This window comes from Acanthopagrus latus, chromosome 2, assembly GCF_904848185.1.
Source record: "Acanthopagrus latus isolate v.2019 chromosome 2, fAcaLat1.1, whole genome shotgun sequence".
In the NCBI taxonomy this organism is placed as follows: Eukaryota; Metazoa; Chordata; class Actinopteri; order Spariformes; family Sparidae; genus Acanthopagrus; species Acanthopagrus latus.
In genome coordinates this window covers 2,633,740-2,660,919 of record NC_051040.1, presented here as the reverse complement: position 1 = coordinate 2,660,919, position 27,180 = coordinate 2,633,740, and the positions used below count along the sequence as shown (strand labels likewise).

At 42.1% G+C, this 27,180-nt stretch overlaps 3 protein-coding genes across 12 annotated transcripts in view; 1 reads left to right on the top strand and 2 right to left on the bottom strand.

The window, feature by feature from the left end:
• Nucleotides 1-1,334, top strand: part of LOC119006945 (transient receptor potential cation channel subfamily V member 1-like) — a 76,655-nt gene extending 75,321 nt beyond the window's left edge. For all 9 annotated transcript variants that reach the window (XM_037076147.1, XM_037076110.1, XM_037076132.1 and 6 more), the window contains 3 exons: nucleotides 289-416; nucleotides 829-941; nucleotides 1,055-1,334. In XM_037076147.1, coding sequence (XP_036932042.1) covers nucleotides 289-416; nucleotides 829-941; nucleotides 1,055-1,134 — 321 coding nt within the window. In that variant the 3' untranslated portion in view covers nucleotides 1,135-1,334. The remainder of the gene's footprint in view (nucleotides 1-288; nucleotides 417-828; nucleotides 942-1,054) is intronic.
• A 2,079-nt stretch (nucleotides 1,335-3,413) lies between these two features.
• LOC119031509 (protein FAM222B-like) lies at nucleotides 3,414-13,670 on the bottom strand. 2 transcript variants are annotated; one of them, XM_037120052.1, is made up of 4 exons: nucleotides 13,509-13,670; nucleotides 12,751-12,922; nucleotides 10,996-11,120; nucleotides 3,414-10,024 (listed from the first exon to the last, which is right to left on the bottom strand). In XM_037120052.1, exons 3-4 carry the CDS (start codon nucleotides 11,075-11,077, stop codon nucleotides 8,010-8,012), a joined length of 2,097 nt encoding a protein of 698 aa, XP_036975947.1. In that variant the 5' UTR covers nucleotides 11,078-11,120; nucleotides 12,751-12,922; nucleotides 13,509-13,670; the 3' UTR covers nucleotides 3,414-8,009. The 2 variants fall into 2 exon arrangements, with proteins under 2 accessions (XP_036975947.1, XP_036975941.1); XM_037120046.1 differs by lacking the exon at nucleotides 12,751-12,922.
• A 616-nt stretch (nucleotides 13,671-14,286) lies between these two features.
• Nucleotides 14,287-26,742, bottom strand: LOC119031523 (flotillin-2). Its single transcript, XM_037120066.1, has 11 exons — nucleotides 26,694-26,742; nucleotides 24,793-24,874; nucleotides 22,896-22,986; nucleotides 22,464-22,587; nucleotides 22,202-22,320; nucleotides 19,093-19,206; nucleotides 18,888-19,007; nucleotides 18,591-18,805; nucleotides 17,969-18,152; nucleotides 17,539-17,688; nucleotides 14,287-16,904 (listed from the first exon to the last, which is right to left on the bottom strand). Exons 1-11 carry the CDS (start codon nucleotides 26,740-26,742, stop codon nucleotides 16,866-16,868), a joined length of 1,287 nt encoding a protein of 428 aa, XP_036975961.1. The 3' UTR covers nucleotides 14,287-16,865.
• Between the last annotated feature and the right edge of the window lie 438 nt (nucleotides 26,743-27,180).

The following is a 27,180-nucleotide window of genomic DNA, read 5'->3' as shown; positions in this document are numbered from 1 at the left end:
GTTCTCAAATCCAGTGTGAGATTTAATGGCAGTTACACTTTTCTCTAACCTGCAGCGCTCTTTATCCACCTTATTTTTTAGATATCTATATGGAAATCAAATACATTTTAGTATATTTTGTATACAGCCCTCAGTTAACGACATCCTCTGTCCTCAGACCTTCGATTCAAGTGAGGAAAAACATGAAGAAACAGAAGAACTGTTCCTGTTGCTGCTGGAGTTTTATTGTTTAATGTTATCGAGAAGTGCAAGCTGCTCTTTTCATTTAATTTCCTTTGAAATCTTCAGAGGGCGTTCACAATTTTGGACATGGAGCGGACTCTTCCCCGCTGCCTGACGACTAAACTGTACGCTGGAATGTCAAAGATGGTTTGTGTGAAGAACAACGAGCAGGACGAGGAGCGCCGATTTTTCAGGTGAACAATTGTTGGATGTAGTTAAATTTAACTTCAGTTAGCTTTTGTTTAACACCCAACAACCCTGACCTCTGTAAAGGTTTATTCCCCCCCAAATTACAAGTGAGTTTTCCTGTTGGTGGAGAAAATCCAGGTCTCAGTGACTCATTTTATCCACGGGAGCCTTTATTAGGTAGAAACAAGATGCCGTTAACAACAAAGTGAGCAGAAAAAAATGGAGAGAAATTCCACTGCTTGCTTTTAAAAACATTTGTCCAGGATTAAAGCACAAACATTAAAATCAAAATAAACCTACCTTAATTTACCGATTATTTGTGTTTTTTAACCCTGTAATGTCAGATCAGTTTATGATGAGTCGTGTCAGATGTTTCTAGTGTTCACTGTGATGTGACTGTGACTCTTCTGACGTCAGGGTGGAGGAGATGAACTGGAAACAGTGGAGGTCCGATCTTGGATATATCGAGGAGGAAGATCCTGGAGATCGTATGATGAGGCCACAACCACAATCCAAAGACCCGACTCCTGGTACACACACACACACACACACACACACACACACACACACACTCACTTTCTCTCGTCCTGTTGTCTTTAACTGCTCTGTCACTAATGTGTTTCCATTTGATTCCATTTGTCAGGGAATCGGTGGGGCCTGAGTCCACTCCTGCAGAGAATTCGTGCCAGACGTCTCCAACCACGGTTTTCCAGCAATCTGTAGCTTCATCAGAACATCAAAGTCCAAAAGTGTTGAGTTTATTTTTTAAAGTTTGAAACAGTTTAAGGGGAGAAACCACAGGGGAAAACATTGTTGTTGAGATGGGGGATATTTTGCCTCCATTACATGTTGATCTAGTGTTTGATTGTGTCCAAGTTCCTGTTTTATATTGTCTGTATGTTGTTAAACGTATTTATTTCAGAGTTGTGTTTGTGTTGTCTCGTGTATTTTTAAAAAGGTCCATGCTGTGGGTGTGGCACTAGTTTATGCTATGAAGAAACTATATGAAGAAACCTAAAATTATAAAATTATAAATTAATGTATATTTAATTGGCCTTGAACACGAATAATAACTTGAAATACAAAAAGTAACAATCTGATTGTAAATTAATCAACTGGCGAAGTTTCTTTGTGTTTCCTCAGACATTCTCCTACAAACACAGACAGCCATGTCACGTCAAACACACATCTGTGTTTGTCTGTGGTGGATACATAAACGTGCAATACAGGAAGTAATTTACTCACTTCCACTTCCGTGTGGCCAGACGACTGTAGTTGGATCCAATAAGATGGAGGTCGCCGTGGTCTCAGGTGGGATAAGATTTACTGTAGTTTCACTTCGGGTCAGACTCATTTTCAATGGGAGTGCTGCGGGCACTTTTACGCTAGCATCAAAATCTCTATTTTTAAAACAGTAAGAAGTCTCGACACAACATAAAACTTTGCTGGTAGCATCACCAGGGTCTCTACACATGAACACCAGCACTGAGAACGTTGTGTACACAGAGTTTACTAAAAAGAAACTTTGAACAACTCTTGTTAGCAGTAACTTGTTCCACTCGCCGCCCTCGGGGCAGCCCAGACATGTTGATCCCAGGGGAGCTGAAAAAAATCATAAAATCTGGTCTTCAACTCGCGCTTCCATCCAGTTTTCACTCCATCAGAGAAGTAACCAGGTACCAGGTAGGTACACTCCTGCTGGTGTTACAGTGGATCTCTGGAGGCAATCAGACTAAAACTTGTGGCTCAGTGGGAGTTTAACTGACAGGAACATCAACCAACTGCTGCATTAAATCCCTTTAAACTGAGAGGAAAAGTATCTGGAGACAAACGCATCCACTTCTCTAAACTGCTCAACAAGACACATTTTTGACCACACAAAAAAGTTTCACAAAGTGCTCACAAGACTGTCATAGTTCTACCATAACACTAAGCATAAGGTGAGCCTCAGCTGAAATCATCAACTCTCACAGTCTGTTACCAGGACCAACCTGGTTACCATCACCGTGGAGACTGAGATTAACTGGGCCAACACAGAGCGACAGATTTATCAAAGAGTCAGTTTAACACACACACATATGCAGCCATGCTTAAGCGTGCGCACACACACACGCACAGTATATTTCCCAACATTTTAACTAAATTTAACTATTATCTTTTCATTCATTCAAGCCAGGAACTGTTTTAAATGTATTTTAATGTTCCCAATTGTCGACATATTGAGATTTATTGAATTTTTCAGTCTGATTCAGAGTATTTGACTCATTCTCACTGTAACATCTCTTCAAACTCCATCAGCATTACAGTTTGGCTCAAAACTTAAGTTCTATTTTAATGCTTCATTCTCTCCTAACTGTAACGAAGCTTCATTCTCTTCAGACAAGACTTCAAATAAATTAAAGCCACCAACTAAGTGTGGCCTTAGTTTTTCCATGTTGCATTTATTGGAAGCCAAAGTGAGTGATTGATATTTTGGATGAAGTACAGCAACTTTTCATATTTTACATACTTACATTTCTTTAAAATGAAACTGAGACAACCTGTACTGTACATGATTAGTGTCAGAACATCAAATCAAACCTTACTGTTACACTGTTTTGTTGTAAATGTACCTGCTGTTTGTTGACGTCACCTGCAGGGTGATTAACTGAATCCTAATTTAATTTAGGCTCAATTTAAACGCTGCCTGTTGAACCTGTAAGTGTTAGAATCCTTTAAATCCTCTTATAGGAAGGATCTTAAATGAGTTTTATCATTTTAACCTTGTAAAAGAAAAAGTTCTTTCATCAAATAAATAATTTAAAATCCACATGGTATTTTTTTCTCATCCCTTCCTATAAACCTCATCTGACTTTGTTCAGAAAATTTTATTGTATTATTACTATAAACTGAATATAAAGAAAACCACTCGGTCAGCAGTTTGTGTTTGCAAACTTTATTTTGGTTAGGGGGAATGTTTGTGCAAGACATTTTATTCCTGAAGGTTAGGCAAAACTGGAATATCACATTTTCACAAAGTAGAGAAAGTCGGCCCCCCTCCACCACCGTTCACACATGATCCACCTGATCATCACACATCATCATATTAATGGAGGGTCAAGAAATCCAGAGCGGGTCGTTTGGTGCTGAGCCCTGATAAATATCGCCTTCTGGTGGACTGACAGGATGAGCTACATGTGCTTTAGGAGATTCTTGCAGTGCGAGTTGACTCGAACTGTTTCTGCATGTTAGGAACATCTGAATCTTTCTGGGGGAAACAAACTGGGGCCCCTGTGCAGACAGGAACCTCTCGCTCTAGATTTCTTCACGCTCCGTTCACATCTTTACACGTTTAATTTGACGAGATATTTCTTCAACCGTCCAAACGAGGGCAGCAGCTCTCCTGTATGTCACCAGGTTGTTGCTCATTACTGTCAGAGCAGGAGCTCCAGGAACAAGCTGGCCGGGTGGATCCAGAGAGGGACGCTTGGTCACTTTGGTCAGTGAGTCAGCAGCAAACAGTTCACACATCCCGACAGCGTCTGGGAATCGTGGCACACTTCAGGACTTCAGTCCATGACACAGTATCAGTAGTTACACTAGAGTAGCTTGGTCCCCCGTCAGAGATTAACTTCGTGCACCTTTTGTCAGCGTGCACACCTGTGTGCAAGTACCCAAGCTTTAACATCCACACACGCAAGCACCCACTCACACACTTCTCCATACTAAGCCCAGTGGAGGCACTTCATATGAAACTGTAGAACCTGACTGTGTCGGGCTGTAACGAGGCAGTTCAGAATACACAGGGCGGGTCTGTCGGACTGCTTAGTGTTGGTTCAAAAGTTAAAGGAGCACTTCACATAAACATGTAAAAAAAAATCCAGTCATCTCTCAGCCCCCTGATAAGATTTCTGACGTCTTGTAGTCCACAAAACATTTCTGGAGCCTCGCAGCAAAAATTAATCGCAGAGTTCTTCTTCTACACCGAAGCAGCTGGAGACTGTTTGTTTGTTTGTTTTAAAACAAAAAGAACAGTCAAAGAAATAAACATGATGTGACTCCACACAGATCGTCTTGTGTAATAATCCACATCTCTGGAATCACCGAGACCCCAATTTGATTTGAAATGATTAAATATAAACTTGACAGAAAATTCAAATAAACACAAAATGGCTCCACACGGCTAATCAGACATAAACCTGGGCTGTCAAGACTTCAGTGATTTAATTATCCACCATCGCTGCAGGAGGGACGATGTAGTTTTTCTCTCAGTTGCCGACTGAATAAACAAATAACTTCTTAAGCACATGTAAAACAATTACATTATTAAAATGTCACTTGAATAATGTCGGCCAGAAATTATATTCTCCCTCGATCACGATACAGAAATCACCTGCATTTATATTAGTGTTCAGGCTCGTGATCTCCGTACGTATAACTGAGGGGAACATTCAGCCTCTGGAAGCCCAAAGATCCCAAATCGATTTGAGAAAGTCGTCATGCACACCCTCGATGTGCCAACACTTTCAGCTGAGAAGCTACAGAGAAGATTTAGGTTTTAAAAAGGTGTTTTCAAATAAATCTGGGATCTCCAGAGACTTCCACTACATCAGACAAACTGTATGAAGCCATTTTGATTTTCACGTTTTAAGACAAGTCTCCAGCTGCTTCAGGTTGAGTGGGAGAACTCTGTGACGCTGTTTTGATGTGGAGCTACAGAAAATGTTTCGTGGTCTATGAAACTTCACCTGACTTCTTTTTAGTTGGCGAGCGGGCTTCGTAGGTAAGTGAATTTTCATTTTAGGTGAACTGTTCCTTTAAGCTGAAGTGGGTCAGACTCTGAAGAATCACTCTGCCACTCTGAATACTGGTCATCTCCAAATATAGCAGAGAGAATATTCATCTAAACACATTTTTACCAGCATCTCAGTCGTGGCATTTTTGTTTTGGCCCTGCGCCCGTCTCATAAATAGGAACTTCTTTTCATTGATACAGCCCATACATCATTACTATTCATACACACGCACACACAAATCATACTAGTGTGTGTTAAGATTAAAGTCAATAGCAGCTTTAAGGGGCAGGCACGTCAAAAAAATGAGAGCCAGAAAACAAAAGAAAACTGCCATCAAGTATGAAGACCAAAGAAATCCAGGAAAGCTACGGCTTGCATCTCAGCTGTCTTCCTCGCCACCGTCTCTCTCTCTGTCTCTCTCTCTCCCTTTTGACCTGTACTCTAATCTGAGAAGAAGAAATGCTCAGCGCTGTGAAAGACATCAGATTAAAGCATGGATGCAAACCTCTTAATTTTCTCGCAGTTCAGTTCACCTGTGTGTGTCACCTATGGCACCTAACGTGAAAAACACCTATGGCTTCAGGATGCAGTGGTCCAAAACAAATAAATTAAACTATAATAAGGATATTTATTAAGAATACCAACTAAAACACAGTCCAAATACTTTAAAATAATAACTGCTACAGCCCTGTTTCTACATACCTATTTATTCTGCTAAATACTATTCATATTTCACTCTTAAAATCATCTTGATAGGCAACATTTAAGACAGTGGGACAGACGGGTACGAGTAGCATCATCACCTTAATGTTTCAACTTAAGGCAACATCACCTGTTCCCACTGCGTATACATATTAACACTGCCCCGTGATCTGACAGTACACTTTAAACAGATTTCAAATGAACCAAAGGGAAAAAAAAGACTTACTCTTTCTGTCAGCGCAGCCACGCCTAAAGGAACAGTTCGCCCCAAAGAAAGAGAAATGTAGTTATCTGTTCACCAACATGTTGACGACAAACGTGAGGAGACCGTTCACAGTCGACACAACGTTTCTGGAGCTTCACAGCGAAACAACGCTGCAGCATTCTCCTTAAAAAACATACAAACAAACAAAACAAAATGGCTCCACACAGCTCAAGCAGCTTCATCCACGTCTCTGGAGGCAGCGAGGGAACAAACGAGACGTTTTTTAAAACTGAAATCTTTAAATCACATCTCACGGCTTCTGGAAATATGAGTTAAGCCTGATGAGCTGTAAGGAGCCATTTTGGATTCGATTTCAGTTGGTTTTTTTAAGCATTTTAAAAGAAGTCATCAGGTGCTTCAGTTGTTTAGAAGAACGCTGTGACGCTGTTTTGTTACGAAGCTCCAGAAATGTTTTGCAGACTTCAAAACTTCCATCGACACGCGGGTGAGCGGAGAATGACTGAATTTTCATTTTGTGGGGTGAACTGTTCCTTTAAGTTTGGACCCTGGCAGAGAAAGTATGAAAGTCGAGGATTAACTACTGTGACATTTAAGGCTTTTTCCAGAAGGCTTGAGGCCAGCAGAGCAAAAATATGCCCCGACAACATCAACCCGAAAAAAGGACTAGAGGAGGAAACGCGTCCAGAGCTTCATCGTGCTAGAAACTTCTAACCTGCATTAAAATGTTCTTATTTTTCTTTATAGGTAGCAGAAATACAACACAGGGTGAGGCCGGGGATCAGCAGGTGAACAGCCACCACGAGCCACACGGATCCAGTCCACACCACATCAGTTCACTCGTGTTACAGCAGTAAAGTGGTGAGGAAATGTGTTAATGAAGCATTTTCCCAGCTTGCATTATCTGAAGTACTTGCACGCTTGCAAGTGATCAATTTGCTTTTCACATACCGACATACGCACGCCATTTCAGTATTAATGGATGGGATGCCTTTCTTTTTCACATTAGCTATGAACAAAATAAGGGGGCGGCGGCTAATGGAGTTTCTGCTCCTCCGGCCAAATGTTACAGCATAACATTTTTAAAAAAGTAATTTCTACAGTTCAAGTAGGACCATCTACAGAAATACCACAAATAAAAGAATAACTACTTCAAAAGCAACTCTTGAAATATCACACACGAGGGCACTTTCCAAACATAGGAGAACTACACGAATCAAAGAAATGGAAAACGTTACGGTTTTTGCTAGTGCTGGCTTTGTCTTATTTTATATCAAATTCTACTTAACAGTGATCGTTAGCCGTTTCCTGCGCACGCACTCACGGTGCAGTTCAGAAGCCATTTTGTTTTCCTGATAGAGGAGTTCTGGCTACTAACTACGGGGACAAAAACCTTTTCAACAGTCTTATTAATTGCATATACATATTACCTTCTTATTTAAATGGATCAGAAACCTGTTAAGAGGATAAATAAATTTCAAATAAAAACATTACACAAGACATCCTAAATCTTGCCTTTGGGCAGTTGTAAGGCCACAAATGCTGAAAAAAGTTGTTCCATGTCAACCGAGGAGAAGCACTGTGACAATCATGGCAAGCAATGAGTATTTAGAACACCGTATATACATGAACAAAGAGAAGCGCGTCCATGCCAGTGATGAAAAGAGGATTTTCTACTCAACGGTGGACAACAATCTCCAAAACCCTTCATCTGCGACGACATGGCTTAAGACCTGAGGAATACTTTGAAACATCACAACCTGGTGGGTCTACAAATCGAGCTCTGGAGCAATAAAATGTAATTGATCACTTGCAAGATCTTAAAGAATAAACCACAGAAGCTGAAAGTAGCTGTTGAGGAAACTCAAAACACATCGAGGAGGGAGGTGAACGCACACATTAACGGTAGCCTGGGTGATGAGTGTGGACTCCTCCGCCGTTGTTGGGCTCCTGAACCTGACCCATGGCTGACCTGTGCATCTTCCCCATCACATCCATGTTCTGCTCCTGAAAGCTGGGCAGCTGGAATTCCCCTCCCAAGAAATCCACATTCTGCATCAGCTTGGGTTGGCCAGGAGGACACTCCTTCCCCGGCCGGTACTTTGCCCCTGGGATGCGGTTTGTGGAGGCTGCAGCCTGCCCCCCCTGGAAAGCCACCGGGAGGTCCTGAGGGCCGGATACGTTGTTACCTGCTGTGGCTGGGATGCTGCCCCACGGTGGCTGCATGTAGTGGCCATTAATGTAAGGCATAGAACCTACCGGGCAGTTAACGGGGGATGAAGGTCGTGGTTTTTCTGTGGGGTGTTTAAGAGGAAAGGACTGTGCAGCGTTAGGTAGCTTGTGGGGGTAGCTGAGGTTTCGAGAGGGGAAAGCACACTCAGCTGGAGGCTCCATCCGGGGGTTCTTGCATGGATGGGCCCCCTCCGGCGGCTGCTGCATGTGGGCCATCTGGTGCTGAGCCCAGGAGCGCTGCTGCTGCAGCTGCTGTAGCTGTTGTAAATGTTGCTGCTGTAAATGCTGCTGCTGTTTCTGCTGATGTAAATGGTGCTGAAGCTGCTGCTGCTGCTGCTGCTGCTGCTGCAGGTGAACCTTCTCTGGGTCTGTGTGAAAGGCAGGTAGACTGTTAGTAGCAGGTATGTTGGGCTGTGAAAGCAGAGCAGCACTGGTAGTCTGAGCTGTAGCTTTGTCTGGGGGTCCCACCATGAGGCAGCTGGGCACTGAGCCCAGAGCCCCGGGGTGAGAAGACACTCTCGAGCTGGCGTTGATCAGCAGGTTGCGGCTGATGGGGCTGGGGTTAGCGATCTGGCCCTCGCAGACTGAGGTGGTGCCCATGCCGGCTCGAGCTTGGCACAGCTGGTTGATTTGGTGCACGATGCTGCTCAGGTCGCTGGGCCGGTTCTGATGCAGGCTGGCTGCCATGGACAGTGGGATGGTGGAGGTAGATACAGTTACATTTGGTGGGGCGTCTGCGTCAGGAAGCTTCCGGGGCCCGTACGCCCCCGGCGGAGGCTGCTGGAGGCTGTTAGGCATGGCAGGAGGTCCTGCACCCACAGCCTGGGGGAGGGGCTGTGAACCCACCAGCCCCTGGGTGTGCTGCAGGCTCGGAAGCTGAGCTCCGTCAGACATGTGGCGCAGATCCTGAGTCGCTCCTGGTTGTGTGAGTAAAGCTTGCGGAGGAGCCGGAGGATGCTTTAGTGTCTGCAGGTGAGAGAGATGCTGCTGTGGTACGACTGGTGGACAGGACTGGCTCTGCTGCTGCTGCAGAGCCTGCGGGTGAGGCAGGCTCTGCTGCCTCTGGACCCCCTGTGGGTGAGCCAATCTCTGCTGCTGTGAAGTCTGAACCTGGGACAAACTCTGCTGCCGCTGCAGAGCCTGTGAATGAGCCACGCTCCTCTGCTGTAAAGCCTGGGGGTGAGGCAGAGATTGAGGCTGCTGTAAAGTCATTGGATGAGCCATGCTTTGCTGTTGCTGTAGCGCCTGTGGGTGAACCATCCCCTGCTTCTGGACAGCCTGGGCCGCGGGCTGAGACGGGCCCTGTAGGTGAGGAGCCGGCTGAGGAAGATTTAAAGTGCTTTGAGTGGCGTACGGCCCACTGTGAGGGTTCATGACGGCTTTATGAAGGTGTCGGACGCGGCTACCGTCCGACTCTTTGATGACGCCTTTGGCGGGCGCTCGGAGGACAGCCAGCAGGCCCCTACTGGAGCTGACCTGAGAGGGGTAGGGACTGTGGCGCTGGCTGGACGAGGAGGTGTCGAGCCCGTTGACTGTGCGGCGAATGTGCTTCCTTTGAGGTACTTTGACACTGTTGGGGAAGATCTGGATGGTCAGAGGGTTGTTGGCAACTTTTTTAGCATAGGCATCCAACTCTGCTGGGGTTGGATAGCTGGCAGATCTCATCTTCTGTGTAGTTTCCCCTGCAAAGTAAAAACAGTCAGTCAACCAGAAGTAACAAACAAAGCACACAGACTGCGATGTGACGAAACACTTAACACTGACGTGCTGTAACACTGGAGCTGCAAAGACTCAAGTCAACTGAAAGAAAATTGCTAATTATTCTGATTTTTTTTTTTAATAGTATAAAATATTTGCTGTTTCCAGCTTCTTAAATGTGAAGATTCACTTCTTTACTTTGTCATTTCTGACAGTAAAAGTTTGGAGTTTGGAGTTTTAGACCAGTGGTTTGACAAAATAAAGCATTTGGAATAGCAATGAAAATTGATTTCAATTTCATTGTTTGAAATAAAATAAAGGCTTGTTGATTTTTTTTTTCTACCCTGGATGACAAAGCTAGCTTAGCATTAGCCTGCAGCTGCAAATGCAAACAGTTCCTGGTAGAGTCGGACCAGTACTGGATTTTTGGGGTCCAATCGGTTCTGATCTTTATGTCAGGGTGTGAAAAACTGTGAGAACTATATCGGCTGTGAAACACACAGTTTTTGCAACGATCCCTCAAATGTGGTTATCAAAAACTTGTGGGCAACTTGTAATGATGACAAAATCACCCCAAGACTTTTGGTCGGACGAAAGAAGCAAAAGAAAATGTCACTAAGTGTTCTGGTGAACTGTGATGAGCATATTTTACATTTTATCTGACTTTTATCAGACTAAACTGAGAATGTGAATATAATCAGCAGATTAATTGATTATAGTGAGTTTACAACCTCAATTCCAAATCACAAATCGATCTGAATGAGCTTTTGATTTCGCTTTTTAAAATGACAAGCAGGATCTTTTTGCTCTCTGCTCTGGATGACAAAGCTAGCTTGACTTTTTTACTCCCTAATGTAAAAACACACATAAACATATAAAGTTGCAGCATCAACACATTATCTGACGCTGAGCAATGAGGAAGTGGAACCACGACATGATGGAAGGAAGCACTCACATTTCTGAAGTCCAGTGTTCATCTGCGTACGGGAGAGAAGTCTGATGGTAGGGTCACCTGATGCCGGCAGACAGGCCAGCATGTCACTATTCCACTAATGCAGCATGGGACACCTCCTCACCATACTGGGGACAGACAGAACAGGCGTGAGTCAGCTGCCGACAGACACTTACGTTGGTGTGAAATGACTTCGCTATCGCCTATTTTCACATCCAGTACTGTTTGACCTTTTGCAAATGGCAGCTTGTAATAAAGTGACATCATGGTTCTATAAAAGCTGGCGGCGTACACCCTGCAGCAAGCAGAGAGCCGAGCTGAGAGATGGGAAAAGAAAAAGATGTTCGTTTTTTTCCCCCCAAACAAAATAAAACAGCACACAGATGCCGGCTGCAAGTTACCAGATCACCTCCTCAAACTAACTCACAAGCACAACTGACTCTCTGCTGAACATGTTTCAGTAGGTCACATCATGAAAAGATAGATTCAAATCAAAATGGAAACTTTGGTCCTGAATTGAAATGCATTGTTAATATAAAACACAGTCCTCTTGTTGAAGACAGCATGAACACGCCTGCAGACGACAATAAAGATTGTCCCACTATTAATCAATCAATAACTGTTTTTATAAGCAATTAATCAGTTTGAGTTATTTTTGACAGTAGTCAAAATTCTGATTCCAGCTTCTTAAATGTGAAGATTTCCTTGTTTCTTTCCTCCTCTGACAGTAAACTGAATATCTTTGGGTTTGATATCTGAAGTCATCATGTGATCGACTCATTTCATCATTTTCAGACACTTTATAAATCAAACAACTAATCGAGCAAACAATAAACTGATTAATTGACAGCAAAAATAATTATTGGTTGTGTGAAGAAGGAGAAAACGAGTGATGAATCACAGTGTCGGCAAATCAATGATGATAAATCTGCAAAATGATGCTGTGAGTAACATGAGAAGATCTAATTACTGCTCAGACATGGAGCAGATTAACGAGGGGAACAACACGGCCTACACTGGAATCATTCATTTATAATCCACCAGGCACTAAAAGATTTACAGCTTTACATTTTACAAATCTTTACAAAAACATTTATTCCCATGTAAGTAAACAATCTGTGCTTCCTAACACTGAGCGCCAACAGAAGAGATGGCAGACAAAGTCCACAGTAATGCTGCAGCTAATGATCATTATCATTTTCACAATTAACTCATTAGCTGTACAGTCAGTAAATGTCAGGAATTAGTGAAGAGTGCCATCTTTACCATCTCCGCTCAGCATTTCATCACAACTTAGGAGCTAAAACCAGGAAATGTTTTACAAATCTCACAGCGAAGAAACAAATAAAACAGGAAGACTGCGACACACAAACATAAAGAGGAAACAGGAGAAAGAGAGCTTTGCTTGAAAATTGATTACAATGATTCATCAGTTTGACAGTGAATTATCTGCTCTGTCTCGGAGCTTCTGTCAGATGAATTACACAAAGAATCAAGTGTTCACAACGAGGACGTGAGGGAGAGACTTAAGCAAACAGCCTTGACTGCTTCAGCCAAATACCCAGAGTCTGTCAGACGGATGGAAAAGGAAAATAATGGTTTGATTCCCAGTTTCTTCACTGGAGGAAGGGTGCTGGGAGGAGATCTCTGAGGAAACTACGTGCAGTCATCACAGTATTTCTGCAGATTCATCATAGATGTGCAGACAGTTCATGATTCATCACTTGATCACTTCCACTGTGCAAATATTTTACTGACTTCTCACAGTGGTGCAGTCCTAATGAGGGCACTCTCTCGTGGATTACTGGTGAGATGAATGTTAGTGAAAGCATCAGTGGGACTCCTGGCTTCACTGTTTTCTCTACCCTCGGACACATTAAGCCACAGCACCTCTGCCTCTCTGCTGACATGGAGTTTCCTCCTCTGTGTCCTACAGGATGACGAGGTGGAGTGTGTGAGTGGTTAAAACGATGATCCTCATTAATGCAGACTGGATAGTGTGACCTTTTACCACACACACACACACACACACACACACACACACACACACTAGCCGTTTGGAGCGGTGGCAGCGACCTCAGTTAACGCCTAAATCAACCTTTGTCATGTTGTGTGAGCGTGTCGAGTTACAGATTTAACACAATAACAGAGGGCTAGGTTAACTTCCAGCAGGCTGTCTGTAGCTAGGTAACGTTAGCCATCTGTCTAGCAATCCAGCCTTAATCTGCTGGAGTTCAGAACAGCTAGCTAACGTCAGGAACGGTCTTTAAATGGAGCCGGATTATTTCAGCAAACACACTCCGAGTGGACCGACTGTGGGATTAACATACTTCACTTACTGGACACCAGAAACTGTAAGAAAAAATCATCGTTCAGAAGGTTTCCTCGAGTCATGCACCACAATAAATAAGGAGCTTCTTTGTGCTTATTGTGACCAGGCCAGCTGGTTAGCAAACTTTAGCTCCTCACTGACGGAAAACAGCGACGCGGAGCGGATTAAAGAGGATGATACTTACTCCTCACGAAGCTACGAGTAGGGAAACTTCATTTTGTGGAGATATAACGTTGATATTGGTTTAAAAAATGAAGCGACCATCCCCAGTGTGTTGATTCTCCGTGCTGCTGCTGCTGTCCGGCTACGGCAGCAACATTTGTCGCGCATGCGCAAAGAGAAAGGACCCAGGCTCAGCATTTAGGCCTCAACGGCGAACGCCTGTCGAATAATCCCGACGGATTTAAGGTTTTATTACTTAAAACGTTACAAGATCTAAATTTCCTAAATAAATCTTCGAAGCAGTGGTGGAATAAGTATTCATATAAACAGCCAGTATTCCAGTATATTTTATTACATGAAAAAAGGCCTACATTCGTATTAAATTAGTACATTTAATGACGTAGACTATCCTGTCAGTATTACATCACAGTATTTTAGAACATTTACTAAATTACTTTTCATAACCTAGCATAGAGTTGGTTTTTGAAAGTGGAAATGACATGATTGAGTCTGATATTAACGCTATTAACTCTTTGTGCCTTAACAAAAATCATAAAGAAAGGCCTAAATAACTGGCTGGAAACTGACACTAATCAAAACCAATAAACAAAGTGCGCAAAGAAATTATATGTCAAATCTAGTTTTTCTTATATTAGAAGTTTCAACTATGTGTGTGTCATTATAAACCCCTGCCTAGCTGGTTAGCATATCTCCAGTACATATCTCTGCAACAACACAGTTATTTCTTCACATTCTGTTTGTAATTTTAGGTTACAGAATAGTAAATAGCAAAACAAATCTACATGATGGCATTTGGATTTATTAGAAGGACAAGTAGCGAAGAGTGAACTGATGTTCTGAGTACAGACGGATGACATGCAGCAAGAGCATACAGGAACTCAAGGCTGTTTGAGACACACAGTGTACGTGTTGTAAATAACAGTAGGAATATAACACAAACATGTCATATATACACTGGACATCTGAAGCTTAACAAACCAGTATGGTCACAGCATTTGTCATGTTACTCTAAAACATAAATCAACTCAGGATAAGCACAAAAAACTTCATCAACATCAATAATCATAACAGTCCTCTGTGAATTCTGTGTCAGTCTGCTCGTAGCAGTTGTTTCTTCAGCCATAAATAAAACTACCTCTGTATTTGTTGTTTTACCTGCTGGAGAAATGAGGCTCAAAGTAAACATGGCTGTTACACTAATTCAGTTTAATGTGGATGAGTGCAGCTCTTTACAGCACCGAGAGGAGACGAGCAGGTTGTGGCTGCCAGAATTCACTCAGCTTAGTTCTTCTGGAAGTGTCTACGTGGAGGAGATACATTTCATAGGACGGATCTGCCGGATAATATTCCATATCTGCAAATGTTTTCCAAAAAACCTCTGACAGGTAATGGTGCGTCAGAGTGAACTGCTGCACTGGAGTTTAAAATTTGGTGCATCAGACCCCAAAACAACAAAACATTGTGACTATTTACAAACAGCAATATCACTGATTAAAGGACAACTCCACCCCACAAAATAAATGTTATTATCGCTGAAGTTTTGTAGTCCATAAAACATTTCTGGAGCTTCACAGCAAAACAGCATTGCAGCCTTCTGAACAACTGAACTAGATGGGAACCAAAATGACTCCATACAGCTCGTATGTACGTACGTATCGAAGCCCCGAGATCCCAATTTGATTCCCAAAGATGTTTTTTTTTTTTTTTTAACACCAAATCTCCACTAAATGCTGCTTAACTAAAGGGGGTGGACAAGCTTGACTGCACGACAAGGGTGTAAATATCGTTTCACATCAATCTCTGGGTTTCTGTAGACTTGCATTGTACTGGTCAAACTGTCTGGAGTGTAGATTACATCAGTTGGGTCGAGCTGTATGGAGGCATTTTATGTTTTCAGTTGTTTTTTTTACGTTTTAAAACAAGTTGCCTGCTTTAGTTGTTAAGGAGAATGCTCCAACACTTTTTCTGTGAAGCTCGAGAAATGTTTTGTGGACTACGAAACTTCACCTGACTCTCCATCAGCATGGTGTTGAGCAGATTATGACTACGGTACATTTTCATTTTCAGTGAACAGTTCCTTTAAAACAGGTCAAACATTTGATAAGTTAAAGATCTCTGCTAAGACATCACACTTATGGAAACAAATCAACACGGACGTACACCCAACAGAAAGCGCGTTTCTCTGAAAAATGTGTAAAAGTTTGGTTTGTTGACATGCTGTCAAACATGGCTTAGCATCTACAGATATTTGTAGTATTAAATTAAACCTCAGATAAACTATGCAGTATCCTTCTGATACAATACAAAATAAAAGACAATCTATTCTATTTGGCATCACTGTTTGGCTTTTCATTGTCAGAATCTATTCACATGAAGCTTTGCCCACAATATTAACATATTTCACACAAATCCAAGCCGGTTGTTTTTTTACATTTTGCCCATCAGATCCTTCTTCTCGTCTTTCTATCATTTTTTTTGTTTGTTAAACACCACCAGATTTTTAAAAACTCAATCGAGGCCAAAACTAGTACCATTTTACATTACAACCACATTAAATATTAAATTACCATATTACAAGCTCTAACCATATTAGCACAAGCTCAGAATTTGCTTCCTGTTTTCCTGCCAGAAAATAAACAATAATCATATATTTCATGCCTGATATCAACAGTTTGTGGAGAATGAAACTTCTGTCAGATGAGCAGATCAGATTTACTCAATGAAAGGAGCTTCTTTAAGATTGTGAGCACCTGTCACATTGTAAAAATCAACCAGTGAGACAAAATAACCTGAATAACATTAGATAGTTAAAAATTACAACATGTACAATACAAAGAAAGCTCTACAATTAAAACAAGATTCAGATTATCTAGGGAATGCAGATGTGTCTAACCAAAGAAAGAGGTATTTTAAATCAACAAAAAGATCTGAAACACACGGACGGTTGAGAGAGGCCCCAGTGTAGAAACACCAGAGAACAGCTGCTAACATCAGCTGTCAGGACACATGATGACATGAATCTAACCTGGGCGAGACTCGACCGTCACACCCGTCTGATATCAGCTCTCCTCTTCTGTGACGCTTCATACAAATGGGCCAATATATATAAATCATTTAAATACAAAATAAAAACACAAAGTGACCCAAAATGTTCCTGTTTTCAAACTAAATAAAAAAAACATCTTTGAATGAGCAGCAGTGCATGCAGATATTCTGGTCCTGTATAAAGTAAGGCACCAGAGGTTTCCAAAATTCACTTGGTATACAGTATATACGTATAAAACAACAAAATTCTTCAAGTGTATTAAAGGCAGTCTATCAGAGTGCATACAACAGATACTGGAGTCATGTGGAGATTTCAGGCTTGAGCACCGGTCATCTTCTGCAGCAGCGGCATCTGTCGAGAGAGAACAACGACACTGAGGCGCCGAAACAAATCCTCTGGAATATTCCCAAACTCAGCTGGACTGACTGCACCATCTTCATGTTTTTCCTGAAGGTGCGACTGGCTGATTTCAACTCCTTTTAGGCTCAGATTGGAAACAAAAAGCTCAAATCCAAGATGTGATGCACTGAATGTGAGAAAAACTGCTACAATCCTTTGGAGATGAAGTACTCGGGACTATAAGCTACGGTACCTCAGACTGTCTGCAACCTGAGGCACGGTGGCTCCCGACTGTAGGAAAGTGCAACTAAATCATGAGATTAACAAACTGTTGATTGGCAAATTATGACCAAAAAGGGCTGTTTTTATAGGCTGTAACACATAATACTTTATGTACAGTAAATAACAAATAAATGAGAAATAAAATTAAATCGGTCCTCTCAAAAATTAAAGTATGGACACAAACAAACTCAGAAACATGAGCTAAATCATCAGGACTTTCAGGGTCGTCCTACAAGTTTCATCTTATTTAGTTTCCTATTATCAGAGCTGACTCAGATATCTGAAACCCTCCTGCATTCAACAGTTTAGTAAAACTACACATGCAGTCACACTGCTACAGATGTGCAGGATAAAGCCGGCCTACCTTCAACAGGTCCACTCCAGTGAGAGCGTTGACAGACACGGGAAGTTCAGCCAGAAGGCGGTTGACCTCGCCCGTCACACGGCTGCCCTCCCCGCTGAGGATGACTATCTCGTTGGTCCTGCCTAATGGTGCTGCTACCTTGGAAGCAATCTGCAACGATACAGTTGAGTGTTTACTGTAAGCAGGAAATAATCATGTGATTCATTAACCAGTCATAGATTCATGACTGATGAATCATTAAGATGAAGCAGCTGTGGGGATCTCAGTCAAAGACAGAGAGCTTTGGATTCAAGAGCTGATTGTTATTACTATTAATATCTCAGGGACAGAGGTGAGCAGTGGTGTCAGTCTTCTGGACTAACCCTCACAGGAAAGTGAAGAACTGTATTTTTGAAGCATTAAGCAGCCGATCAAAATGAACGTTCTCTACCTTCGGCAGGGCCTCGAGCACCAGCGCAGTCTTAGCTGCCTCTCCGTACTGCTGGTAGGCCTCCGCCTTCAGTCTCATCTTCTCAGCCTCCGCCTTCCCCACGGCTGAGATGGAGGAAGCCTGCGCCTCACCGATCTTCTTGATCTTCTCCGCCTCGGCCTGGGCGATCAGCACCGTCTTTATCCTGATGTGGTGTTAAAATAACTGTTATCTGATTCATCCATCAACACATCTCGCATCATAACTCATTTACATTCAGCAGACACTTCCAAAGACTTACAGTAATTTATACATTCATACACTGATGGTGGTGGCTGCCATGCAAGGTGCAGTTTGGGGTTCAGTGTCTTGCCCAAGGACACTTCGACACTTCGACATGAAGACCAGGGGAATCGACTTCAGATATAAATAAGCTCAGCTGCAGCTCATCTGATTTGTGTAAAGTAAAACTGAGTGTTCTGCACTGTGATATTTCCTTTTTACCAGATGTTTTAGACTGAACCAGAGGAGAACCAGAGGAGTGTGGACTAAAACACTTGTGCTGGTTCTCTCAGTTGACTCGCTCCTCGGTTGTGATTCTGATAGAAACATAAAACTCTTTAACCGACAGTTTCACACTCACTTGTGCCCCTCAGCCAGCTGCTGCATCTTGTAGGCCTCGGCCTCAGCGGGCCTCTTCACAGTCGCGATGAGCTCCTTGTCTGTCCGGGCGATCTCCTTCTCCTCGATGGTGATCTCCTTCTTCCTCTGCACCACCTGGATCTCGATCTCCTCCAGGCGGATCTTCTGCTGCTCCTTGGCCGCCTGCAGCTCATACGCCAGCTGGGCCTCCGCTTTCTGAACAGATCAGCACACAGACCGTCACGTCTCTGAAGCGCACACACACCTGAGGTGACCCACGTTGTTTTTAGACGCTCACCTTCGTGTTGACTTCCTGGTTGAAAGCAGCTTTCTGCAGCTCCAGCTCTCGTTTGGAGTCGGCCATCTTGGTGTCAGCCTGGAATTTGACGTCCATCATCTCCTTCTTGCACTCTGCTTCCTGGGAAACGATAAAGACGCTACATTTATATAAATGTTGAGCACAACAGAATCTGCCTCTCACCTGCTAGAGCCTCCTTACTCACCCGTATCCCAGCATCCCTCTCTGCCTCAGCCACACCGATGTCTGCATCCCTCTGGACAGCAGCGGTCTGCGTCTTGCCGAGGGAGCTCAGGTAATCCAGTTTATCGTACACATCCTGTGAGCACAGACATGAAGGTCAACATGTTCAGAGATCAGCCTCAGAATCAAAACAGCAACAACACTCACGTCTGTCTTTAAACATTGCCAAGATGGCGGCCATGTTTATCTCCAGTAAAAATAGATCTGACTGAAAGGGGGAAAGATAGAGGCTGTCAACCGTTTTCAGTATTTAAGCGTGATAATCTTAAAAAACATACCAAATATATCTCAGGTGAAATCAAACATGGTTTATCAATTCTAATGTTAGTGCATCTGTCTTATAGCGCCACCTCCTGGTCACAGGCCCGAGAAACAACCATACAGCCACAATATAATCTGTTTAAATGAGCTCTTATTGGAATATTATTTAAAAATGCATCTTTTGAGCCTTGAACTGTTTGTGTTTGTGACCCATGTTAGTCTACTGTACAACTTACTGCTGCCTGGTTTAGCTCCCTTATGTTTCAATACAATGTGGTCTGACAGCCGACAGAAAGACGTTCAGAGAGAAGAGACTGTTGTATCTCCCAACAAATATTACAGACTGAAGAAGGTTTAGTGAGTTTAAAAACTGTCCTACATTACTGTGATTTATCACTTTTACGATGTTAGACGTGCCTTTTGCAACTGATGAATATCATCACTGTGCATTATCTGATACATTTATCTTTCACTGTCGCTGTTTTAAGTAAAACAATAAATGAACTGACAATATTCTTTATGTAAGTCGACATGAAGAGAGGCTGTAACAGTTGAGGCTCAACTCAATTGTTCCATTTGTCACAATCTAATTTTTGGTGTGAGGTAAAAGCTCGTCGGCTGGAGGTCGAACAGTTAATGAAGTGATGACTCTATATTTTGATCATTACTCAGAATATAGAAAACTAATCTGATTTGTAGTGAAAATGTTTTTTATATATCCCATTTCTCACAGATTAGGCCAAATTAGAGTTTAAGCAGTTTTTAAACTGTAGACAGTCTCTTCTCCGCCCTAATGTCCCAGACTACTGTGTAATATGTGACGTGGGGAAAGAAAAACAGTTCCTCTGTCTATGGGAGTGACTGAGAATCAGATGTGCTTGATGCATTATCACAAATTGTATCTGAAATGTACTAAAATGTCCATCGATGTGTATCCTGCAACTGTTCCCTGAGGGACTGAATACCATGAACACAATGATAACATTCTGTGTTCACTGAGCGAAACACACAATTGCTCTCTTTTGGAAAAAACCCAGTCAAACCGAATGTTAGTCAGTGGATCAGGGATCTAACTGCTTTGCTTTGGAGAAACTGACTTGTGCTGTCAAAGGAAAACCTGAGATTGTTCAACAAATATGGGGACATTTCTTATATTTTATGGACAATTATTAATTCACTGATTAACTGAACAAATCTTCAGCTCTTGTTGGAACGTAACACTTGTGTTTTCTGTCAGCTGCTGCCACAAAGGCCTCATTTACTCAAGCTGACATCTCAGCTACATTCGACAAAAACACAAAAAACATCAACTAATAATATCTAAACTACAAGATGTGAAGAACAACACACAAAAGTCAACTCACAAATGTCTGAAGCCTTTACTAATTATCTTACTGCTGCATCAGAAACCATCTCCACTCGTCAAACTGATGAGATATAAATGCACTCTGGGCCTCCAGCAGAGCGCTGCGGTCAGCCGCTGCATCTGCACCACACGTCAATTTGCTCTAATCAACAACAATAAACTCTCCCACCAGTCACTTATCAGACCCATGAAGCTGCAGAGACGACTTCTCTAATGAGCAGATCTGACTCCTGCAGAACTGCTCAGCATACAAACACACACTGTGTTTCCCGCATGTTGGCCTCTTAATGGTCGTTCATAGAGAAATGGATACGACACAGCGCTCACAGTCACAACGATGCACAGACAAACAGAAACATGAACCACTGAAGATCTTAGTAAAGTGGTAATTTTGTGGAGTAGGAGGTTTATAGTCGCTGATCGAAAGCTTGTGATTTTTACAGTGGATGTACCAGGTTTTCATGCTTTGATCAGTGAGGTAATTAAACAACATCATCTAGATATTCAAAAAGCTTTCTGAAATACTGCTGTAAGAGCTGGAGCAGTACAATTACTTCAGTGTCTGATAAATTAAAATCAAACCCGCTGTGAACTCTTTTCTAGAGCTTTGTTGGAGTCAAACCTACAAACAGGAGCTAGTCGGAGTTGTTATTTGTTAGAATTTTAGGACGGTTAACTACAAAATATGTCAAATGTAGCTTACTGTGTCTTTAAGACGCCTTTGTTATTCTTTGTTAGGACAGCAGTCATCAGGTGTTTTTTTTTTATTAAAACGATTCTTAAATTATTTCTGCGTATCTGACAGCTTAGATTCTGGAATGAGTGAGGACGTCCTGTCTCATCCTCGCATTTCTCTTGCTTATGTTCCTGCTGGGAAGAGCTAAGATGTGAGGAAGACGGATGACTGGACCTGCTCTGTTTGTGTTGGACCAGGAAGTTTACGCCCCCTTGTGGCTGAACACAATATGCTCTCCTGCTAATGAAGGCCCGGGTGCTCTGACTGGGACGGCGCTCTCTCTCTGTGACCTGAAGATGTTCTTCCAACGCTGCTCGTGATATTTAACTAGTTCTCCAACTACACTACCTTTTCAAAATTACATATTCAACCTTGTAGACAGAGTTGGCTTAGACTCAGCGAACAGATTCCATTAGTCCTGAGGGTTTTCATTCAGATATAAACATCATAACAACGCCGCTCTTCATCAGTGTGGTCAAACAGAAACCTTCCATCTTTATTCACGCATGCTTAACAGACACACGAGCTGCTCTTGGATTGAGCTGGCAGGTCTGTTTCATTACGTACCGCTTCTCTTCACGTCTGAATCTATTACTGAACTGTCTTGTTTTGACCTTTCTTTGCTCGGTAGCTTCATTAATATCTTAAATCAGGGATTATAATCACTGCATGTACTGGCAGCTGTCAGAGCAGCAGCCAGTGTTTCACCTTGATGGTAAAGCTGAGGATCTCGATGCCCATCCTGCCCACGTCTGGAGCCGCCACCTCCCGCACCAGTTTAGCGAACTGGTCCCTGTCCTGATAGATCTGCTCCACAGTCAAAGTACCTGCAGCACAGAGACACAGTCAGTATCTGTATGTCACATGAACATATCTACCATGCAAGACAAACAACAGTATGATGGAAACTAGCAGCCACACTGTTTTCATCATGAGTGTTGAGCAGCTCAGATAAAATCGATGTCCGTACCGAGAATGGAGCGCAGGTGTCCCTCCAAAGTCTGCAGAACCACAGCTTTGATCTCCATGACGGATTTACCCAGAAACTGCTCACAAGCCACAGCCAGCAGGTCGTGTTCCGTCATGACCTTCACCTGAAGAAGACACGGCGACAGAGTGACGTCACAACATCAACCAAACTGTATTTATATCGCACAAGTTAAACATCAGATGCAAATCCAGGTGTTGAAGAACAACACGATAAAAAGAGGATGAGAATATTTGAGAATAAAAGAATAAATAAGAGAAAATATCAGGTACTTTCTGATTGAGGAACTAGTTTTTGATATTCTGTGCTTGTGACACATTTAAAGCATGAAGTATAAACATTATTGTGGTCAAACACTATTAATAACAGATAAAGTCGCCTGTAGCTGAGAAACACACCTGGATGTGGTCTTACCTGAGCCACACCTGTGACGGTGATGGCGACGCCCTCTGCTGTCTCCACATCCTCACAGCGAGGCTGCAGAGTCATGATCTCCAGAGTTATCCTGCAGCGAGGAGCACAAACACATTTATCAGTCCACAACGACAGATTCAATATAATCTACACTTCCTCCTGCTGGAAGTGTGTTACTGCTACGACTTTCACATGTTTTATTATTTCACCTGATTGAGTTAATGTGGATTATAAAACGTGTTACTGAATGTCTTCCATGACGACTGACTCTGACTCTGTCCCACAAGATACAGTGACAGACTACAAAATCAAACACGCTGTTACTTTGAATATAATTTCAGGTTTCTCTGGGTTTGATCCTTGTTGGACAGATTTGGAATAATGTAAACACCTCAACAAACATAGCAGCAATCTTACATGTTAGATATTGATTTCTTTTTAAAATACAGCAACACAAAACTGGCAATGTTTTTACTGGCAATCTGTTGTTGATTCAGTAAATTTATATCATTCCACTTTAAGACACTCACGATATTTAAAAAATTAGAGATAAATCACATTTACATTAATTGTAGTAACTTTATGTCAAAAAATATGTTGACATAAAGTTACTATAATTAATGTAAATGTGATTTATCTCTAAAATAAAGTACATATTTCTTTTTTGTCTAATGTCTCGTCTGACAACATCTTGGGCAAGACAAACGAATTTAAAATTTTTCACACAAAGAATGTTTCTTCATTCTTCAAGAATGTCCAAATAATGAAGACTTTATTGTAGGCAGCGTTTCACAAAGTTTATAACGCTTCTCCTAACTCAACTGACAAAATGGAGTGATTCTTTAAGGGAGTCTGGGGACTGTCTCTACAAGAAACATAGAAGTAGCCTACATCAGTTACTGTTTACTTCACTTGTAAAATACAGCCTTGCTGCCACAAACTGACACTTTTTATGACAAAACAAACAACTTCATGTTTCGATTTGCTGAATTTACAAGAAGGCATTAATGATTTAGAATTTGTTGTCGCAAAGTTTCACAACAAGTTTCTCCTCACACAGCAATCATTAAAATCTTTCAATTTGTTAAGGGAATCTGGTGATACTGTGGTTACTTGTCCAGTGGCTGGATCAGGTGAAACAGTGAGTTTGAAACGATCAGATCAAAAATGCATCTTAAATGCGTCTCGGGGGCGTTCACACCGGTACTCAGAGCCGTCCACCTGTGATCGGATCACTCAGGACGGAGGATAATATCAAGATTAACTCTGTTATCTATCTGCGAATATAAGAGGAAACGTCTCATCCTCGTTAAAATGAACAGAGAGTCAAATCAGATGTGGCCGCACCTTAATGCAGTGTGTTTCCACTCAGCTGTCTTTTGTTTTACTGCCACGACTCCTATATAAATCTAACAGACGTTACAGCAGAGCATTACTCAGGAGATGAGATCATGGAAAATTTAACAATCTGACATGTGGTCAGTCTGACACTGATGAAGAATAACAGATGGAGAGTAACAATAATCAGTGTAAGGGAAATATTAACCAGAGGACATTCGCTGTCTTGTGACACAAAAGTGTGAATGTGTCGGCCAAAAAGGAAAAAGACCTTTGAACACGGAGAACACACTTAGTGTAACACTAGTCAGGCAGTAACAGAGCAGCTTCCTGCCTGCAGATAATCTCTCTTACTTCCCCCCGTGGAAATTCAACACAGCAGAAGTCCATTTCAGCTGCGGTCTGTTTAGAAACCTCAGCCACTTTCACCAGAAGGCGTTTAATAGTATAATCCACTTATCTGTGGTGAGTCGTGCTTGATGGAAAAAAGGAGCTACTAAAAGGCCAGCTCCATTTCAGGAAAACATAAACAGCCCTGATGTTTACACTGCGTTGTCACCTTTGAGTGTCCGAGATGAGCCACCACGCCCAGGACCAGCCTCCCACCACGTAGGTCTTTATATCAGAGCCACAACAGCCACCTGAGGACAGAGGAACCATTAAGGCAACGTGATAAACTATCAACAAGTAGCATATTGATGTCAACCTGTAGGAACATCAGGAGGAAGCACAGCAACGTTGATGGGTTTGACACGAGGCAGTCAGCTGATTCATTTAACATTTATTTGACGTTGTTCACTTCAGAGCCTCGAGTGAAGAAAGTGAAATAAATACTGAAAAAAGGAGAAGCTCCAAACACAACATGTGAGGAAGCAGTGGACTAAAACTGGGAACGTGCCTCAGAGATAAACAACTACGTTATACAGCAGTGATGAGAAGAAGATTAAAAGATTCATTTCTTTAGACATTCCACTAGTCTTGAGCTATTTCTTATTTGGGTTTGACAAATCATTGCAAAACAATGTGTGTTTATGAAATTAATCTGTATATAGATTAGATTGATCAGTAGATTAGTAGATTTTTAAACTGGTTCCTCCAGCTTGGTTCCTCTCTAAACGTTGTGGAACATGTTTTTTAAGTTGCAGACATGTGATCTTCTTCTGAAACTGTAAAAAAACAAAACAAAAAAACAAAACTCTTCCTCTTCTTCTTCTTCTGTGATTATTTAAGGATCACAAACCAACTGTGACAGGTGCAAACAGCCACCTACTGTGTTGCCTTTTTTAAATGCTGCACTTGTTAAGTCAATGAAAACAAATTGTGATCATATGATCGGCTTAACCGATCGACTATAATTTCACCAATGTGGTAGCCGATAATCTAAATTTCCCAATATCATATCAAAACATATAGTGCATCCCTAAATCTAAAACCTTTCTGTTAGTCAAGGAGAGAAACATTTCTCCTCTGTAGCTCCTTTCTTTCTTTTTTTTTATTTTTATTTCTGAGCAAAGTTATTTTGTTGTGGTTTATCATATGCTGTCAGGTCTTAAAGGTGCATTCTGTAGTTCATTGACTGAACTATTTATGCCTTCACAAATTAAATAAACTTTTTTCTGTCCAAGACAGAATAAACAAACTGAGCTCAGAGGACAACACAATCTTACACTGTGTTCCTTCTAGCTTCAAACAGTGTTTTGGGGACTTTAACTTACTATGTGAGCAGCTGGTTTATTCTGTATTATTACCTAATTAATACTGTAAATGTTTAAATTCTCAGTCTGAATTTCTTCTCCACAGCTACACTGTGCCCCGTTAAATTAGGAGCTGTAGTAAACTGTACGACAAAATGTTGAGATTAGTGATTATGAGATGTATAAATCGAATTATCTTGGCAAGCTGCACTGAAAATGACCTCAGAGTTCTTTATAACTTGTAAAATATGTGAGTGTGATCTTGTTATTTGGCTTTATTTACATTATTTACAGCGACATTCAGTGGCGCTGACGGATGACGAGCTAACCCGCCCCCTTTCAGGTGAACATCAATGTGGGACCTAAATTAAGCGACAAGCTGTATAAAACACGCCAGATTTAGCATTTTTCTACTTTCACGTACGTTTGTAATTTTACATTTAACCAGAATTTACACGAACTGAACGCGTTCGTGCTAACAACTGCTAATACTGCTAACCTATCGTCGTTGCCTTGAATGCTAACGAGGTTATCGCTACGGTTCTCAGTAAACCGAGGTTAACGTTGTCTGAACCTGATTTATGGACTTTACATAGATATCTGAGTATTTGCATCGATTTGTTAGCTGTCTGGTTCCAGAAGAGCGAGGGAAATGTGAATTGGTTTGACATCAGCTAGCTCGCAGTTAGCTGCATCAACATGACAGTTAGCTTAGCTGTCTTCGTTCGCTCGTTAAGAAGGGAGGGAGGGGGCGGGGGGGACCTACCGGAGACCACCAGAGCTTCGTTCGGCCCCACAGTCAGACAGTTCCCCATGTTGACTCGAGATAGAGAGAGAAAGAACCAGAAAACAGTCGGATCCTTGACGGAGCTGAAGGTACAGGTCTGATCTGTTAATTAATCCAAGACTCCCGCAAGACGACAGCAACAACACAGCGGCCGCCCCACCTAACGACACCGCACTGATGACGTAACGTGTGTGAGCACGACAAACCCAGAATCCGTCTCGAGCTCCGTGTGGTAGCTTTGCTAACTGTGTTAATGTGACTAACAGCACTGTAGGAAGGTGACGGGTGCTAATGGAGAAGCTAGCTGTAGAGCTAGCACAACTATCCCCCCATTAAACATATCTCTGACAGGTTGACCTAGATTGATACTTAATTACTCTTACTTTGAAAGCACACCGGATGTAACTAGTTGTGATATGCAGTTCTCCCCTGTGGCCACCAGAGGGCGGTGACAACATAGCAACAC